At 52.1% G+C, this 19,415-nt stretch overlaps 1 protein-coding gene across 1 annotated transcript in view; it reads left to right on the forward strand.

The window, feature by feature from the left end:
• The window catches only part of LOC126086726 (myosin-16-like), a 76,430-nt gene that overhangs the window by 33,797 nt on the left and 23,218 nt on the right, over positions 1–19,415 (forward strand). The window contains 16 exon segments of the mRNA XM_049903314.1: positions 626–665; positions 668–712; positions 1,267–1,384; positions 2,521–2,641; positions 6,386–6,522; positions 7,867–7,948; positions 9,887–10,060; positions 11,526–11,753; positions 12,862–12,966; positions 14,749–14,835; positions 15,054–15,199; positions 17,041–17,131; positions 17,755–17,811; positions 18,564–18,650; positions 18,909–19,122; positions 19,125–19,150. Coding sequence (XP_049759271.1) covers positions 626–665; positions 668–712; positions 1,267–1,384; positions 2,521–2,641; positions 6,386–6,522; positions 7,867–7,948; positions 9,887–10,060; positions 11,526–11,753; positions 12,862–12,966; positions 14,749–14,835; positions 15,054–15,199; positions 17,041–17,131; positions 17,755–17,811; positions 18,564–18,650; positions 18,909–19,122; positions 19,125–19,150 — 1,758 coding nt within the window.

The following is a 19,415-nucleotide window of genomic DNA, read 5'->3' on the forward strand; positions in this document are numbered from 1 at the left end:
CACCTAAAGCACAATAATAAATAAAATGGAAGGAAACCAGCTGAATAAGGACAGAGCTGGGGAAATACTGATGTGGTAGCTGTTAAGAACCAAGACCATTGTCTGTAGGGCTGTGTGGCAGCTGGCAGCAGGAGGCTGACCCCAGAAGGGCAAAGGACAAAGTCCCAATCCAGACAGAATCCCAGCAAAGAACAAAGAGTGGTTACCCACCTTGCAGCAGGGCTGGCTGCCTGCCTGGAAGAAGGCGCAACTGGAGTGTGGACTGAAGATGAATTCAAAATGGGAACTGAAATGGGGGAAGGTGTGGGGTGAAGCAACTCAGGGAGAGATACGGGAGCTGCTGCAAGCACCTTGGCCCTATTAACGCGATAAACTGTAGGATTCCAGAAGCAAAAAGAAAAAAAACTTTCTGCAATAATGTTCTATTCTGTGCCATCCAATATGGCAGCCACTAGCCATGTGTGGCTCTTGAGCCCTTGAAAAGTGGCTGGCGTAACCTAAGAACTGAATTTGAAATTTAAATTAATAAATTATATTTTAAATAAATGACCTCTCCTGAGCGTGGGTGTCATGCCACACCAGTGTTGAGCTTCACTCCCTCATTCTCTTTTTCCTCCACCCCCAGGAGCAGTTGAACAAGCTGATGGCCACCCTCCACAGCACCTCTCCCACTTTGTCCACTGTATTGTCCCCAACGAGTTCAAGCAATCAGGTACAACACAGGGTCAGGTCTCCCTGCTGCGAATCCACTACGAAATTAGTGTTGGTTCTGAATTCAGTCCACCTCTAAGGACCCTGGCGCGTAGTGGTTAAGTGCTACGGCTGCTATCCAAGGGGTCAGCAGTTTGAATCCGCCAGGCACTTCTTGGAAACTCTATGGGGCCGTTCTACTCTGTCCTATAGGGTCGCTATGAGTTGGAATCAACTCAACGGCACTGGGTTTGTTTTTTTTGTTTTTTGGTTTCTAAGGGCTAGGGGCTGATGGTGGCAAAACGGGGCACTGAGAGGATCCCCCACAAAGGATCACCCAAAAATAGTGCTCTAGCTGCTTTGTAAAGCAGAGGGGTACCGTCCCAGCCAGGAGTCACACTCAGAAGGGCCCTCGGGCTTTGGCTGAACTGTGGGAGACCTGGGATTCCAGGGGACAACATGGGAGGAGACTAGGGTGATGACGTGGATGCTCAATGCTGCCTCCCTGAGTGGCCAGGAGTGGCCTGTACCATCCCAGGGTAGTTACTGTCTGCCCTGTGCCCTGGCTTTTGGCAGGCGTGGTGGATGCTCACCTGATCATGCACCAGCTGGCTTGCAATGGTGTCTTGGAGGGCATCCGTATCTGCAGGAAGGGCTTCCCCAACAGGCTGCAGTACCCAGAGTTGAAACAGAGGTGAGTGGTGTCTTCCTGATGCTTTCAGGGCCCTTTTCCGTTTTCTAGAGCACTGACTCGTTGATAAATAGATAGTCCCATTGTAGCAGACACTATGGGTGCCCTATCAATACTGCCTCGAGCCACTCCTTTGGTACACATCGACCCGACATTCCACTGACAGCACCTGCATTTCTTTGCTTTCTCTGGTGGCTGGAGTCTGCTTTGTCCCCACTGGGCAGGCTGGAGGTGCCAGGAATTAATGCCGCCCCAGGAGCAGCCCTCATCCAATGACTGAGGAGAGTTGGTATAGAAGTGCTTCAGCTCCCTCACCATTCTGGTGGGCATGTGCTAGTAAATGTTAACAACAGGCTCTCTAGGTTTTTATTTGTTTTGTTTTAAGTTCTGATCTGTAGTGTTTGCCTATTTCCATGGTATCAATATTCCCACCATGGCTGATTTCAAGCTACTGGTGTGATGTCACTGAACGTGGAGTTGGAAAGAGATGCCCATGACTGGCTCTTGCAAGCCCGTGTCAGCGGGCTCTAGCACATCACTGCTCTAGTGGTCCCCAGAAGGATTGCACTCCGGTTGTAAATAGTGGCTTGATAACATGCCTTTTATTGACTTCCCCGCCCCACTTCTCCACATTCCCACCTCCCAAGTAAACTACTGCACTCTAATCCTTGTCTCGGAGTCTGCTTCTTACCCAAGCTAAGAACTCCCACCATAGGGACTGTCTTACTTCTGTCTTCCCTACTTGCTAGGACCTTAGGTTGATGGAGCTGAAAGGATCACCAGAGGCCATCTTGTCCAAAGCCCTCTGAAGACCCTAATGGGCAAAGAATTTGTCCAAGATCACCAAGGGGCTGCTTTGTCAGGGAAAGAAGCAGTTCTCCTATGCCTGGACCATACTCTTTCTTCTACCCCAAGCTCTATCATGAAGGAAAGGACTGTGCTTTCAGCTACATGGACGTTCACTCCCAAGCTGTAGCCCTTGCCCCAAAGCCTCCTGTCGGCCCCACCCCACCTGCCTACAGCATCTGTGAAAAAAGTCGACACTTGTCTCAGAGGGAGGCCGTCTCACGGTGTGAACGGGCTTCAAGTGCTGTTGGCTTGGCTGTGATGATGACTGCTGGCCATTTCTCTCCCACCAGGTACCAAGTGCTGAACCTCAGTGTGATTCCCCAGGGCTTTGTGGACAACAAGAAGGCCTCAGAGCTACTGCTCAGTGCCATTGACCTGGATGTGAATGAATACAAAATTGGATATACCAAGGTAGGGTCTTCCAGGGGGCATTCCCTCCTTATACCCACTCAGTCTAGTCCCAAGAAGGTGGCTTCAGACTGTGACTCCCAGCTCAGCCGTTGACCAGATGCCAGCCTTGGGCAAGTCCCTCAGCTGCTACGAGACTTGGTTTCCTCCACTGAAAATTTTGAGCTGATAATGTCAGTTGCATGGAATTTGGGGCGATTAGTAGTAATGTGGGAAGCCTGGTGGTATAGCAGTTAAGTGCTACGCTGCTAACCAAAGGTCAGCAGTTCGAATCCACCAGGCACTCCTTGGAAACACAATGGGGCAGTTCTACTCTGTCCTATAGGGTCGCTATGAGTTGGAATCAACTTGATGGCAATGGGTTTGGTTTGGTTTGGTTTTTAGCTGTAATGTGTGTGAGAAGCCAGCTTAGGATAGAGTGGTACTCAACAAACAGTAGACTCTTTTTTTTTTTTTTTAATTGCGCTTTAGGTGAAAGTTTACAGCTCAAGTGAGTTTCTCATACAAAAATTTATACACATATTGTTACATGACCCTAGTTGCTATCCCTATAATGTGACTGCACACTCCACCTTTCCGCTCCAGATTTCCTGTGTCCGTCGAACCAGCTCCTGTCCCTTTCTGCCTTCCCATCTCACCTACTGACGGTAGCTGCCCACTGAGTCTCATGTATCTACTTGAACTAAGAAGCACTCTCTTCACGAGTGTCATTTTATGTCTTATAGTCCAGTCTAATCTTTGTCTGAAGAGTTGGCTTCGGGAATGGTTTTACTTCTGGGTTAACAGAGAGTCCGGGGGCCGTGTCTTCTCAGGTTCCTCTAGTCTCAGTCAGACCATTAAGTCTGGTCTTTTTAGGTGAATTTGAGTTCTGCAGCCCACCTTTCTCCTGCTCCGTCAGGGACTCTCTGTTGTGTTCCCTGTCAGGGCAGTCATTGGTGGTAGCCGGGGACCATGGTAGACTATTTCTTAGTACTGTTGTTGTGGTTGTTAGCTGCCATCGAGTCGGACCCGACTCAGTGACCCTATGCACAACAGAGCAAAAATCTGCCTGGTGCTACATCACCCCCATGATCGGCTGTGGATCGGACCATTGTAATCACAGGGTTTTCACTGGCTGATTTTCAGAAGTAGGTCACCAGGCCTTTCTTCCTAGTTCATTTTGGTCTGAAACCAAGTTACTCTGAAACCTATTCAGCATTATAGCAACATGCAAGCCTCCACTGAGGGACGGGTGGTGGCTGCAAGTGAGGTGCACCGGCCAGGAACTGAACACAGGTCTTCTGCATCGAAGTCAAGAATTCTGCCCCTTAGTACTGTATGAGTCCCAAATTCCTCAGAATAAAAACAGCCAATCAGAATCAAGGTCTGAATTTGACCCAGCACGGCAGTAGGTATGTGGGAGGGGCTATGGGATGAAGCCACCATAACGCCAGTCCAGCCACACAGCGAGCCCTGCACCCTGAGCTGGTCAGTGAGTCGGGGCTGACTCACAAGGCCTGGCGGCTCTCTGCTCCTATCCTGTATCCTGGCCCCGTAGAGTCCTGTGGGGTGGTGAGGGCCAGCTAGGCCAGTGGTGAGCGTCCATCTACAGCTGCGCTTCAACGTAACAGCCAGGGTGACACAGGAGGGGCTCTGGCTTTGCCTCTGGGTAGCCTTGAGCAAGCCCCTAACCTCTCTGAGCCTCGTGTGTGAGTCAGGCAGACACACCATCTTCACGGCCGGTTGCAGGGTGGTGCTCGTGAGAGCCCCCAGCATGTGTGTGCTCCCAACGCATCTGGTTACTTATCAGACACTTACTGAGCACCTACCGCATGCCTGGGAGGGATCTAGGCTCTGGGAATACAACAGTGACCAGGAGTCCCTAGCTCCCTAGAGCTTGCTTTGTACCACTCCAGGTTTGCGAAATGGAGACGCCCCTGTAGAATCTGCCAGAACTGTTCACTTTGGCTTCCTTCACAATTAAGACGTGTTGCCTGTGGCTAAATTGACTTATGGGAAATGCTTCAGGTTTTGTCACAGAGTCATGGAATACTTGAACTGGAAAACCTTGGAGACCAGCTGGCCCCTCGTTTCCCCACCTCATATTTGACATATAAGAAACTTAAGGAGCCCAGAGGAGGGGATGGAGGTGACATTTCCTGTTTCACAGAACGAGGCAGGACAAAGCCGGAGCCATCGCTGATCACAGGCCCCATATCTGACACAGCCATTGCCCGGGGTGGATGAACTGAATTCTGCTATTGCTCAAGGTGGGGTAGCTCAGGTGACGGCCTAAGACGCTAGGGCAGCTTTGCTCCCACAGGGCCAGGTGGACTCTGGCAGCAGGGGCAGGACAGGGAACGAGCTGATAATGCCTGCGAACTGTGTCCCTCCCTACCTCTGCTGCTGGCCCCTGTGGTCTGCTCACCAGCCATGCTCCCTTCAAGCTCCTCGAAGACCAAACCTAACCCCAATGCCTTTTGCAACAGCAAGAAATATTTTATGAAATCAAGTCTGTATTTGTTTCCTGGGACTTCCGTAGCATAGTACCAGTGGTTTCTAAACCCGTTGCCGTTGACCTGATTCTGACTCATGGCGACCCCACGTGTGTCAGAGGAGAACTGTGCTCCATAGGGTTTTCAATGGCTGATATTCCAGAAGCAGATTGCAAGGCCTTTCTTCAGAGGTGCATCTGGGTGGATTTGAACTGCAAACCTATCAGTTAGTAGCCAAGTGCTTAACTATTTGTGCCACCCAGAGCCTCGGGCGGTTTATAAGAAGAGGAATTTATTGTCTCACAGTTCTGGAGGCGAGGAGTCCGAATTCGGGGTGTTGGTAGGCCTATGCTCTGTCTAAAGGCTTTAGGGGGATCTTTCTTGTCTCTCCCGGCTTCTGGTAGCCCCAGGTGCCCCTTGCCCTGCAGTTGAACATAACTCCAATCTCCGGCTCTGTCGCCACATGGCCGTCTTCCATCTGTCTCTCTGTCCGTCTTCCTCTTTTATAAGGACACCATTCAGTTTTGATTAGGACCCACCCTACACCAGTATGGAGGCCTGGTGGCACAGTGGTTAAAAGAGCTTGGCTGCTAACCAAAAGGTCGGCAGTTCAAATCCACCAGCTCCTCCTTGGAAACCCTATGGGGCAGTTCTGCTCTGTCCTGTAGGGTTGCTATGAGTTGGGATCAGCTTGTCGGCAACCTGTTTGCTTTGGGTTTTTCTAATCCAGTATAAGTATACTCTTTGCCACCCTGGCTGCCTGGCATTTACCATAACAGTGGGGATTTTAATGATCGATCACACATTACTTAGAGCTTTGCTGTTTACAGGTGTACCTTCCCAACCGTTATCTCATTTAATCTCTATAGCAACCCTCCAAGCAAGGGACCAGGAGCCCCATTTCACAGATGAGAAGCTAAGGCTCTAGGATCCATCCCAGCTAGTCAGTGCAGAGCCAGGACTTGGCTCTGGGAGAATCCAACATGCACCCAGGCGAGAGGAAACAGATGCTGAGGTTGGCCTCAGGGCCTGCTGTTGGAGGAGGCCAGATGAGGCCAGCTGTTTCCAAGGGACCTCAAGCATCTGCAGCTTTTAACTTGTGTGTGTGTGTGCTTTAAGTGAACGTTTACAGAGAAAATTAGTTTCTCATCCAAAGGGGCTTTTAACTTTTAAGGACCCTTCTGACCCTCTGGTTCTTTGACTTTACACCCCCGCCCCATGGCTGCCCTGGGGTGAAAGCTGGGCTTTCTTAGCCGGGTGTCTCGTCCCCCAGGTATTCTTCCGAGCCGGCATTCTGGCCAAGCTTGAGGACATGCGGGACGAGCGTCTGGCCAAGATCATGACAATGCTCCAGTGCCGGAGCCGGGGCTTCCTCATGAGGGTCGAGTTCAAGAAGATGCTGGAAAGAAGGTAGCCCTCACTAAAACCAACAGGGAAGGGCCACTGAAGCCACACGCACCCACCCAGAATGACCGGGCACCCACACACATACATGCAGCGGTCAGCTCCATTAGCTACACGGTGTGGTGGGCTGAGAGGAGGACATCAATGTCTTTCCTAGCCCAAAGGACAGCTTGGGGACCAACTAGTAATAGTCCCTTCTTTTTAAGGACTCAGACAGAGGGACCTTTACAGTTCACAAGTTGCTTTCATAACCTTCCTCTTACCTGATCCGTTAGAACGATGCTATGAGAGGCGCGTGGTTGGGCTGGTACCCCCATTTCACAGGTGAGGAAACTGAGGCCAGAGGGGTTAAGGGCCAGCGCCAGGTTCATGACGGAGTCAGGATTGTTATTGTATGTGGTCGAGTCGACTCTGATTCATAACGACCCCACATGACAGAGCAGAACTGCCCCATAGGCTGTACTCTTTACGGAGAAGCCCTAGTGGGGCAGTGGTTAAGAAATCAACTGCTAACCGAAAGGTCAGCAGTTCAAATCCACCAGCTACTCCGTGGAAACCCTAAGGGGCAGTTCTACTCTGTCCTATGGGTTGCTATGAGTCGAAATCGACTAGGTGGCAATGGGTTTGGTTTGGGGTTTTTTTAATCTTTACGGAAGCAGGCCACCACGACTTTCTCCCGCAGAGACACTGGGGGGTTCGAACCACCAACTTTTCAGTTCGCAGCTGAGCACTTAACCGTTTGCATCACCAGGGCTGCTGGTGATTAGAACCCAGGGTTTCTCACTCCAAATACCTGCCCTTAGCATCCAGCCATTTCCCTAGGATGGTAATTAGAAAACAGCTCGGTCCATCCCAGCTGGCTGTGGGCACCATGCTGTACAGCCACCACCCCAAACAGAAACTCAGTAGTCCTTAAGCGGTAACTCCCCACTGCCTACCCCCCACCCAGCCCCGGTTAACCGCTAATACTTTTCTGTCCTATGCATTTGCCTAGTCTATATATTTCATATAAATGTGATCATACAGTATTTGTCCTTTTCTGTCTGCTTTATTTCACTCGACCTAATATTTTCAAGGTTTATCCAGGTCGTAGCATGTCGGAGGACTTCATTCCTCTTTATGGTTGAGTAACACTGCATGGACAGGCTACTGTGTTTCTCCATTCATCTCCTGGTGAACATTTAGGTTGTTTCCACCTTGTGGCTATTGTGAACAGTGCTGCAGCGAACATCGGTATACAGTATCTGCCCGAGTTGAGAGCTTTCAAATCTTTTGGGTACACACCTGGGAGTGGAATGGCTGAGTTGAAACCTTCATTTTAACCCTCGCAACCCCGGGTTCTTTTTGCAGAATTGGCCTGAAAGTCATCCAGTGGAACGTGCGCAAGTTTCTGCATCTTCGCTTCTGGGGCTGGTGGAAGCTCTACAACAAGGTGAGGGCCTGGGAGCTGGGGGCACCTCATGAGGCTAGGGGGCTGGTGGAAGCTCTACAACAAGGTGAGGGCCTGGGAGCTGGGGGCACCTCATGAGGCTGGGGGCTGGTGGAAGCTCTACAACAAGGTGAGGGCCTGGGAGCTGGGGGGCCTCATGAGGCTAGGGGGCTGGTGGAGGCTCTACAACAAGGTGAGGGCCGGGGAGCTGGGGGGCCTCATGAGGTTAGGGAGCTGGTGGAAGCTCTAAAACAAGGTGAGGGTCGAGGGGTCGGGCCAGCCAGGCCGGTTGCTGCCTGGGAGCTGGGGGGCCTCAGTTCTGAGAGGAGGCACCTCTTGAGGCTAGGAAGCCACAGGAATAGTCTGAAAATGAGGACACCTTGGAGACAAGATGTAGGAGTCTAGCATCTGTCCCCCACCCCCCCAAAAAACCCCATTGCCATCTAGTCAATTCTGACTCATAGCAACCCTATAGGACAGAGTAGAACTGCCCCATAGGGTTTCCAAGGAGCGCCTGGTGGAATCAAACTGCCAACCTTTTGGTTAGCAGCTGTAGCTCGTAACCACTACTCCACCAGGTCTTCCAGCCTCTGTCCAGACAGGCTAATTCCTCCCTAAGACAAATCATGGTGTGTCTTCCCCACCTTCCATCTCATCCCTCAAAATAAAACCCACTTAGGATGAAGAGCACTTCCCTCCACCGCTCCCACCCCCCAGCCCCCCAAAAGTGGGCTTGGTTATTAGCCTTTTGCACCTGGGCATGTTGAAACATTTCAACTCCTCCCATGAGTCATCAGGCTGGAGGAGGCTCAAGAAATCATGGGATCGGCCTCTCATTTTCCAGGTTCTTCTGAAACAGTAGTGAGCTCAGTGTGAGTCAGCCAGTGGCGGGGCTGTGGGCGCCCCAACAGCCTGGTGCTGTCAAACAATGCAGGAGGCCAGGAGCCACCTACTCCATGTAGGTTGGACCACATTCGGGTCCTGGCATCCTGCTCTGGGGCCATAACTAAAAGGGAATATGCCCTGAACAAGACTTCTGGGTGGCACAAGCAGTTTGCACTTGTTGACTCAATGGCAACGGGGCAGCAGGTACCAACCTACAGGTTGGTGGTTTGAACCCACCCAGCAGTGCCTTCCTGGGAAATGAATCCATTGACTCAGGAAATATTTACAGAAAACCGGTCCTGCCCAGTCTGCTGGGTGCTGTTGGGACATAGAGGGGCAGGAGGGAGATCTTGGAGGTGCCTGTAGAATAGCAAGGTGCTCCAAGGCAAGTGAGCAGTGTCAGATGCACTCAGCGGTCCAGACACTGCGGGGACAGACTAGGGGCCACCGCTCCCAATGGAAGCCAAAGAATGCTTAGCCTCGCAGAGATGGGGCAGCAGGAGCCAGGGCTGGAGGCAGGAAGTAGCCACCGTGTCAGGGCAAAGGGCAAGGCCTCAGCACGACGGAAGGCCAGGTTGAGAGTTGGGACTTTGTGTTGCAGAGAAGATGAAAAAGGAAAGGAAATGGGAAGGAAAGAGGGCAGAGGAGAGGGCAGAGGGAAAAGAGAGGAATCAGTGGGTAAAAAGGAGGGAAACCAAAGCCAGGGCTCACGGTGCGTACACACTGGATGGAGCGGATATAAGGCTCGGGCGCACCTAGATGCTGAGAACACCTAACCTCTTGTCTCTCAGGCTCCAAGCACATCCTAAGAAATGGTCCTAGGTAAGATGGGCCTCCTCCATGGAGGGTAGGGCTGCTCTGTGGAAAGGAGCTTGGCCTGCCAGCATCTGTGTGGAGATTCCAACCTCCCAGCTGTGGCAAGAGCTGCTGTCCACCAGGATGGGGGTGTGAACTCACAGCTGTAGAGCCTGAGGCAGAGACCTCATGCCACACTACCTGACCCCCTGGGAAAGAAAGTCCCCCTCCTAATCTCTCGATGACATTGCTGTCGCCCAGGTCAAGCCGCTCCTGAATGTGGCACGACAAGAGGAGGAGATGAAGGTCAAGGAGGAGGAGCTAAGGGAAGCGATGTTCAAGGCACAGGAACTGATGGGCAAAGTCAAGGAACCGGAGGAGAAAACAGCCACGCTTAGCCAGGAGAAGAATGACCTCACCATCCAGCTGCAGGCTGTATGTGGGGGTCCCCCGAGGGAGGGCAGGAGGCTAGGGGACATTGGCAGCTGCCCAGCACCCCAGAGTGGTTGAGAATCAGGGCCAGAGAAGGAAGTAGGAAGGAGGGAGAGGTGAGCTCTTCTGAAAATCTGTCTGCCCTAACCACTGGGAAATTCCCCAGCCTTCTCTTCACCTTCATCGTAACATCACCCTTGACCCAACTACCAGAAACTCTCCACTGAATTCCTATTTGGCCACAGCAGCCAGCTGGGAGCTCACAGATACGGGCCCTGCCTGCAGCAAGTGTCAAGGGATGAGGAGGCAACGTGAGGTGGTTTCAAGAGCACCCCCTGGAGCCAGAACCCCATTCTGCAAATGCCTCACCCTCTGAGCCTCCCTTTTCCTGACCTGCCAAGTGGGAACCCCACGGGGAAGAACACAGGAAATCATTCACGTAGGGTGCCTGACAGGCGTTCACTGAGTACCTCCCACTTAGTGTTCCAATGGTGGTGTGTTCATTCCAATATGGAAATTTGTATTCAGGGCTATGGCCCTTCGAGGGCTTTCTTGTTCCTTCTCTAATTTGACCCTCACAAGTTATCCTCCGTTCCAAGCCACCTCCACGTGCTCCATCCCTTTTATGCCTCACAGTGATCACTTCCCTCATTTGAAAGACAAATTATTGATTTTCAGTAATGTTATGCGGCCAGTCTGGTCTTTTGACTCTGCAGTCAGTGGTTTTTCATACCTGACCCCATTTGGGGGAGATCCCAGTGGATACCCCACTGGAGAGGGTATCAGATCGGTGCTGTGAGGCCCAGGTTGTCCTCCCTTTGCCATTTACTGTCCCTGTGACTTACAACATACCCCCCTCTGAGTTTCCATCCCTGTCCCCTCCTCTCTGAACCGGAGCTGACAGTAACACCTGTCTTGCCTGCTTCATAGGTTGTTGTGAGGAGAAACACTGTATGCTAAGTGGTTCCTTAACACAAAAGGGCTAAAGCAACGCGAGGTGTCTTTGGGGCAGGTGTCCCACCCTTCACTGATGGATGCAAACCGGGGCTTACCTGGGGCCAGCAGGTGGGATGGCAGAGCTGGAACTGACTGTGGTGTCCTGCCTGAGCACCCCACGCTTCTTCTGGACCCCCTGCTTCTGAAACCTTAATGTGCGTCTGGATGCTTGGGGGCTTGTGAAATCACACATCCAGGTGCAGAAATGGGGGGGGGGGGTGGCTGAGGTTCTCCATCCTCAGCAGCTCCCAAGTGATGCTGCTGGTCCAGAGACCCACTCTGAGCCGCAAGGGCTTCCTAGACTCGTACAATTTCAAAGGAGCTAGAGGCAGCCCAGGCCCTAGGACACATGTGTTCGGGGACCATAAGTCCAAGGCTTGTCTCCCATCTTGGTGGTGGTCTTGGGTCACTTGCAGGACCCTGGAGCAGGATTTTACTACCCCCACCCCGACTGTGGCTCTTTCTCTAACAGGAACAAGGGAACCTGATGGACGCCGAGGAGCGCCTGACCCAGACGATGAAGACCAAGATGGAGCTGGAGAGCCAGATCTCTGACATGCAAGAGCGGCTAGAGGAGGAGGAGGGTGTGTCGGCCTCACTGAGCGCCACCAAGTGCAAGCTGGAGGGGGAGCTGAGCGAACTGAAGCGCGACCTGGAGGCCCTGGAGACCACACTGGCAAAGACAGAGAAGGAGAAGCAGGTGAGGGCTGCCACGCTCCTCTGGGTCCAGGGCACCCTGAGCCACTAACTCTGCAGACAGCCTCCACCCCTGTAGCCTGCAGAGGGGTGCTGCCCAGACGGCAGCCACAGTGGATTTTTTAATGTAAATTAATTCAATGCAATTTAAAATTCAGTTCCTCTGGCCACACCTAGGAAACCCTGGTGGCATAGTGAATAAGAGCTATGGCTGCTAACCAAAAGGTCGGCAGTTAGAATCCACCAGGCGCCCCTTGGAAACTCTACGGGGCAGTTCTTCTCTGTCCTTTAGGGTCATAATGAATCAGAACTGACTCGACGGCAACGGGTTGGCGAGTTTGGCCACACCTCAAGGGCTCAATAGCCACACGTGGCCAGTGTTCCTGTATTGGACAGCATAGACAGAGAACATTTCCATAGGCGCAGAGAGAGTTCTATTGGGCAGATCTGACTAAGGGAACAAAAAGCTGGTCCCACTGTGGAGACATCCGCACAAACGCAAGGATGTGAGGCCTTGTTAGTCCTCCCCGTGCTGGGATTTCCCCCCACCAGCTGTGCTGTCTGGGCTGGCTGGCATCCGCTCAGCCTGTCTGGGGCCCCTCACAGAATGTTCTTCACTTCAGCACCATGTCTACCCTTCCCCCTTCCCAAAAGCCTCTGTGAGCGCCCCCTGGGGGAGGCCCTGGCTCCTGACACCTTCTGACTAACGCTTGGCCTCAACCGTGTTCGGGGCTCCACACAGGCTGAGGTAGGCACTGTCCAGACCTGTGCTTCTCAAGCTCTGAGGTGCACACACATCACCCAGCTCTTGGTAAGACACAGATTCTGGTCCGCAGTTCTCAGTGGGGCCGAGCGTGCAGCCAGTGCCCCTGCTGCCAGCCTGAGGACCAGATTGAGTAGCAGAGGCAAGAACTCGTGGTTCTCACTGCTCCCCTCCACCCCCAAGACCTGACTCAGTTGGTCTGGGGTGAGCCCTGGGTGTTGAGATTTCTCCCAGGTGACCCTAGAGTGCTGAGAACCCTCTCAGAGCAGGTGTCTGCCCTCTTCCCCTCCCCACAGAAGCTGTTTCTAGCTGTCAACACCCTGTCTCTCATTTTCACCCCAGTTTCCAGGCCCTGGACCTCAGGGTCTGCACCCTGACCGGTGACCTCTCGCTCCGAGAAGACTCCATCACCAAGCTCCAGAAGGAGAAGCGAGCCCTGGAGGAGTTGTACCAGGTAGAGCCACCGGCCCTCCCCTGGGCGGGAGGTGGAGCTCAGAACAGGCCACATTCCTGGGGAGACTGGAGACCTGGTTCAAATCCTGGCTTTGCTGCCCCTTAGCCAGGGAGCTTTGGGGAAGTTAGGGGATGTCCCTAAATCTCAATGCCTTCATCAGTGAAGACGGTGTGGCCACATCTTGGTGCCTTCATCACACTTTGTGATTAGCAGGGTGACCAGGTGATTATTGCCCAAACTCGGACAGTTTCAAAAGCAGAAAGGGAGTGGTTACCAATTATGCCAAAAGCGTGAGTCGGGGGGGGGGGGGGGTCCCAGGCAAACTGGGAGGTAGATCCCAGGATTCCAAGGATGAAGTGGGGTGAGTATGTGGGAGTGTCCTGTAAGCTCTAAAGCCCCAGAGACCCTGATGCATCGTAGTAACAACAGGCCACAAGCCCCTGAGGTCATGAGGAGACCCACCCCACCCTCCCTGTCTGAGGGCTGCCTTCATAAGTTCAGGCTCCCGAAAGCAGAGCAAGTTCTCTCTGGCCGTGACTGCTGACAGGGCAAGGAACACTGCTATGCTCTCCTCAGGGGTGCAAAGAGCAGGTAGGAGCCCAGAGCCAGACAGTGGTCCCTCACTCCTACGCTTACTGACACCTCAAATCCACAATGGGCCCCCTAAACGCCTCTCTCTGCTGCCTCTGGAATTATCTTTCTCTTAGACTGTAACTCTCAATTCTATCAGACCCCCTCCTCCCCGCCCCCTAAAAAAACCCAGTTGCCATGGAGTCAGTTCTGACTCAGGGCAACCCCATGTGTGTCAGAGTAGAACTGTGCTCCATAAAACTTTCAATTCTGATTTTTTGGAAGTAGATTGGCAGGCCTTTATTCTGAGGCACCTCTGGGTAGACTTGAACCTCCAACCTTTCAGTTAACAGCTGAGCAAACCATTTGCACCACCCAAGAACTCCATCAGACCCAAAGCCCCCTTTTATAACATGTATTTTGGAATGGTCTCTTACTATCCCAAAATAAAAATTGTAAACAATACAACTAATACAAACTTCAAAAAAAATCTATATAATGTCCTTTAATATAAAGGAGAAATAAATGGGGTGTAATTAAGAATAAATAACGTGGCTGTCAGGCTGTAGGAGATACAGTGAGCAGGGAGCTGTGACATATAGATGCAGGTGGTGCGGGAAGGTTAGGGACTCAAGGTGGGGCTATCACTGATGCGATTTTACAAAACAGGACAGCTCTTGGTGAAGTTCTGAACAACAACAAAGAATCTCTCAATTTTCATGGTAGATCATTCTTTAGATATTTACTGTATGCTACATAAATGAAGTTTGTGGAGCTACATGTAAAGTGGTGCTAGGTTCTAGGCTCAGAGGTTTTAAACGGTTGTTTTACTCCCATGAGTACCCAGGTGGGACTTCGATCGTGTGGGTTGCAGACTTACTATCCTTCACGGTGCCCATTTTCCAGAGCCAGGTGGGACTTCCAGCATCCCTGGGCCCACCCACTCAGTGCCAGTGGGATCCCATCATTGTGGCAACCAGAAGCACCCACTGATTTCCTGTGGGCCCCATGGGGGAACCAGAGCCTCTGATCTCCCAAGGGCCCACCTGCGGCTGACAGGTGCTTGGGTCTGTCTAGCCTTGTTCAGCACCCAACAGGAGCAGATGCCCTGTAACTGAAGTCACCTTAACTCCCAAAGTCTTGGGGCCAGCGGAGAACCAGGTCTGTTCAACTGCAATGCCCCATGCGCCACACGCATATGTTTCTTTCCAGAAAATCCTAGATGACCTGCAAGCTGAAGAAGACAAGATGAACCACCTGACCAAGAACAACAGCAAGCTCAGTGCTCAGATCCACGAGGTAAGGTGCAGGTGCTGGGGCTGCTTCTACAACTCGGGGGTCAAGGTGACCCCTGGGCTCAGTCCTCAGATGAATTTTGGGCATGGGACTGACACATCCCCCAAGGCAAGAGGCCCTTTCAGGAGCCACGGCAAGGAGCTAAGCTCCGTCCAGCTCCATGTTGCAGAGGGCCTCACACTCCCCTTCACTAACTTCTCTTGCATTTCTTGTCTCCACAGCTAGAGGACAACTGGGAGCAAGAAAAGAAGATCCGGGCAGAGGTGGAGAAGGCTCCCCGGAAAGCTGAGAGTGACTTGAAGATGACCATCGACAACCTCAGTGAGATGGAGAGGTCCAAGCTGGATCTGGAGGAGGTGGTGAAAAAGTACGCCTATGCGGTCATTCATTTCATTCCCTAGGGAGTCCCTGGGTGGTGCAAATGGTTAACGTGCTTGGCTATTAGCCTAAAGGTTGGCTGTTTGAGTCCACCCAGAGGCGCCTCAGGAGAAAGTCCTAGAGATCTATATCCAAAAAATCAGCCACTGAAAACTCTATGCAGCAGTTCTACTCTGACACACATGGGGTCGCCATGAGTCAGGAGAGACTGGTAGTGTTTCCTGGATGTGCCAGGCTCTGCACTGAGTGCTCCACACACAGCAGTGCATGTCCTGAGCACCTGCCACATGCTGGGCAATGCGCCCGCATGGGGATACAGGAGCCCCCAGCCTTGTGCCATGCACGTCGGGAGCTGGGATGGAGACTCGCAGAGCTGCCCTGGGAGCCGTGAGGACTAAGCAGCACGTCTGCACCAGGGACAGAGAGGCTCCGCAGAAACGTGTGAACTGGGATCCCAGAGATAACAAGCAACAGAGGAGATATTTGTCAATATCACTCTGGCCTCAGCAATTCCACTCCTAGGTATAGTCCCAAAAGACTTAAAAATGGGAATTCAAATAGATACTTGTGCACCAATGTTCATTACAGCACTATTTGCAATAGCTGAAAAGTAGAGATGATCCAAACATCCTTCGACAGTTGAATGGATAAACAAAATGTGGTATATCCACACAGTGGAATATTATTCAGCCCTCAAAAGGAATGAGGTCCTGATACAGGCTACGACATGGATGAACCCTGGAAACCTCAGGCTGAGTGAAAGAAGTCAAAGGAAGAATATTGTATGATCTCACTTATATGAAATATCTAGAGCAGGCAAATGCATAGAGACAGAAAGTAGATCAGAGGTGGCCAGAGGCTGGGGAGACAGGGCAGTGGGGAGTTATCGCTTAGTGGGTACAGAGTTTCAGTGTGAAGTGCTGAAAGGGTTTGGCAGACAGACAGTGGTGACTGTCATACAACATTGTGAATGTGATTAATGCCACTGAAAAATGGTTAAAATGGCACATTTTATGTTATACATATTTTACCACAACTTAAAAATATATATCACTGTGGCAACAATGTGGAGGAGAGACAGAGTGGGGCAAAAGCGGAGGCAGGAAGTCAATGGGGAGGCCCCAGGTGAGAAGCCGAACTTCAGTTCAGTGGACCAAGGAGTCAGATGAGGAAAGTGTGGAGGGGGTAGAATTTGGACAGCGTGTCTTTGAAGTCTATTTACTAAAGCAATTTTGTAACATTGCAGACTGCTATGCTGGGCACGTGCAGCTAAAATCCATATTTCAGCTCATTTGTCCTGTGGCCCGCTCAGAAACTATGACCCTGCCCACCCTCCTCACCTACTTGGTTTCTGGCATCTTAGCCCCGACACGTAGCTCCTGGGACCTGGAACTCACACACACAGCAGCAGGACAGAGCCTTTTGTGAAGTCTTTGGAGGAAAATTTCTCCCAAAACATCAAAGCATTAGTGGATTCTCCAACCCCTAGAATGTAGGCTGTGCCAGCGCTGTGATTTCTGTCCGATCTGTTCTCCGATGTGTCCCCGGAGCCCAGGACAATGTCTGGCACATAGTAGGTGCTCAAGATTAATAGATGTGTGAATGAATGAATGAGTGAAAGGCTTGTGGCGCAGATTCCAGGGTCTGACTTCTCCACAGGTAAGGAGGTCATTTCCCTGCCTGTACCCCAGAAGGCCGGGGTCAGAAGTGGGGTGTGAGGAGTGGGCTTCAGTAGGTTGGTGGCCCCCTCAGAGGCGGCCCAGACTCGTTTGCTCTCTGGCTTACTGGTCCACCTTCAGTCTGCTCAGGAACCCAAACCTTCTCTTGCAGGCGAGATATGGAAATCAACTCTGTCAACTCTAAATATGAGGACGAGTAGTCTCTGAATTCCACCCTGCAGCGGAAGCTAAAGGAGTACCAGGTGTGTCCTGGAACAAACAGACCGAGTGAACTCTCCTTGTGAATTCCCATCCCTGGGCCCTTGGCATAGGAGCCCTGGTGGTGTGGAGGTCAAAGCACTCAGCTGCTAAACCAAAGGTCAGCAGTTTGAGTCCATAAGCTGCTCTGCTGGAGAAGATGTGGTAGCCTGCTTCCACAAAGATTACAGCCAAGAAAACCCTAGGAGTGCTTCTACTCTGTCCTATAGGGACACTATGAGTCGGAACCAACTCGATGGCAACAGGTTTAGGTTTTTTTTTTTTTTTCTTTTGAGCCCTTTGCGCATATCAGCAGAGTCAAATCCAAAGTCCGCACCATGGCTACAAGGCCCTCCACGACCCAGCCCCTCACCTTGTCACCTTCTGTCCCCTCACCGTTCTGTCCCGCCACGCTGGCTCCTTTTGGGCCTCACACATGCCAGGCCTCTTCCTGCCTCAGGACCTTTGCACTTGCTCTCTGTGCCACTTTTCTGTCCTTGTGACAGTGGCCGTCATATGTTTAGCTCCCTTTTCTCCTCTCCATCCTAAAAGGCTAAGTGGGTAACTTCCTAATTTGACACAGAAGAGGTGAATCCCACCTTTCTCGGTCTGCTTGTGTGTCTTCTAGGCCCGCATCGAGAAGCTGGAGGAAGAACTGGAAGCCGAGAGGGCAATGAGAGCCAAGGTACACGAAATGCTTTTGTCGCTTCTCAAGTCAAAGCAGCTCCTGCCGGTGAAAATCCAACCATAAGCAGAAACTTCCCCTCAGGAAACCAGCAGAGAGAAGGACAGGCTTCCCAGTTAAAAGGGCTTCTTGTTTCTCAGGCATCTACTGTGCACTGGACACTTTGCAGTATGTACCCATCAGTGACGATGTAAGGCACAAAGACGCTACACGTGCCGGGAGCCAGAGAGAAGAGCTAGCTGTGCCTGGGATGGGCGGAGGGGGCAACATTCGAGTGGGAACTCAGAGACTGAGTTCAACATGAGGGAGCCTGACGCAGGGGGAAAAGGGAATAAAATAGCCCCTCCGATGCACAGGTAGAGAGGTGTCGAAGTAGAGAGCGTGAGTTAGGAAGAGCAAAAACAAGAAGGAGCTTGAGGGCAGGGATCCCAGAGAGGGGTGAGCCAAGAAGCTGGTGGGAGATAACTCACACTGATGTGGGCAGACATGCCTTATCTGGATGTAGAGTTCTAGATTCAGCCAAAGTGGGCTGGGGGCTTAAAATGGGCACTAACACCCACCCAGTGCAGGGAGAAGGAGGGACAGCATCCTTCATGCAGCAGGCGGGGTGGCAGGCAGGACACAGGACCATCCCAGTACAGGCACACACACTCCTACCTCACACACACAGTGTAGGAATCTCCATCTTTACTAGAGAAAGACATTCATAGACAGCTTAATCAGTACAACTTTCTCTCCCAAACATCCCCCAGGTGGAGAAACAACGTGGCGACTTGTCTTGGGACCTTGAAGACCTCAGTGACAGGCTGGAGGAGGCTGGTGGAGCCACGTCTGCTCAGGTACCCCTCCTGAGGGGCCAGGACCCCAGCTCTGCCTGCAGGGAGAAGCCCAATGATGAGCAGTAGATACAGACCAGTTATGTCTTGCTCAATTCCTGGGGCTAACTTGAAGAGAAACCAAGGAATAGAGGCCAGGACTGTGAAGAGCCGAGTGGGTCCACCTTGTTTTGGGCTCAATGGTGTTGATGGACACAGGAGGCCTTGAATGACCCAAGGGCACCCAGCTGCTAAGCTCTCTTATCCCTGCCCCACGCCCAGATTGAGCAGAACCGCAAGCGGGAAGCCGAGCTGCTGAAGCTGCGGTGCGAGCTGGAGGAGGCAGCCCTGCAGAGTGAGGCAACAGCCTCCGCGCTGCGCAAGAAACACACAGACTCCGTGACCGAGCTGACGGAGCACGTGGAGAACCTGCAGAGGGTCAAGTCCAAGCTGGAGAAGGACAAGCAGGCCATGAAGGCTGAGATCGATGACCTCAACACCTGGAGACTGTGCAGAAGTCCAAGGTGAGGGAGACCCCTCCCCCAGAGCCACAGAGGGGTTGGCCAGGCCCCCACCAGACCCAAGGCATGTTCTAGATGTTGTGAAGGGAGCGAGATGAATCCATTACAGACCCCACCCGCTGGCTGTATAACCACGGCCAAGTTACACAACCTAACTGTGCCTCCGTTTCCTCATCTGTAAAATGGGGGTAATAATAACCCCTACTTCATAGCACTGTTGTGGGAGCTAGAACAGTCCCTGGCATGTAAGAAAATTCAATAATTGTTA

This window comes from Elephas maximus, chromosome 12 (genome assembly GCF_024166365.1).
Source record: "Elephas maximus indicus isolate mEleMax1 chromosome 12, mEleMax1 primary haplotype, whole genome shotgun sequence".
NCBI lineage: Eukaryota > Metazoa > Chordata > Mammalia > Proboscidea > Elephantidae > Elephas > Elephas maximus.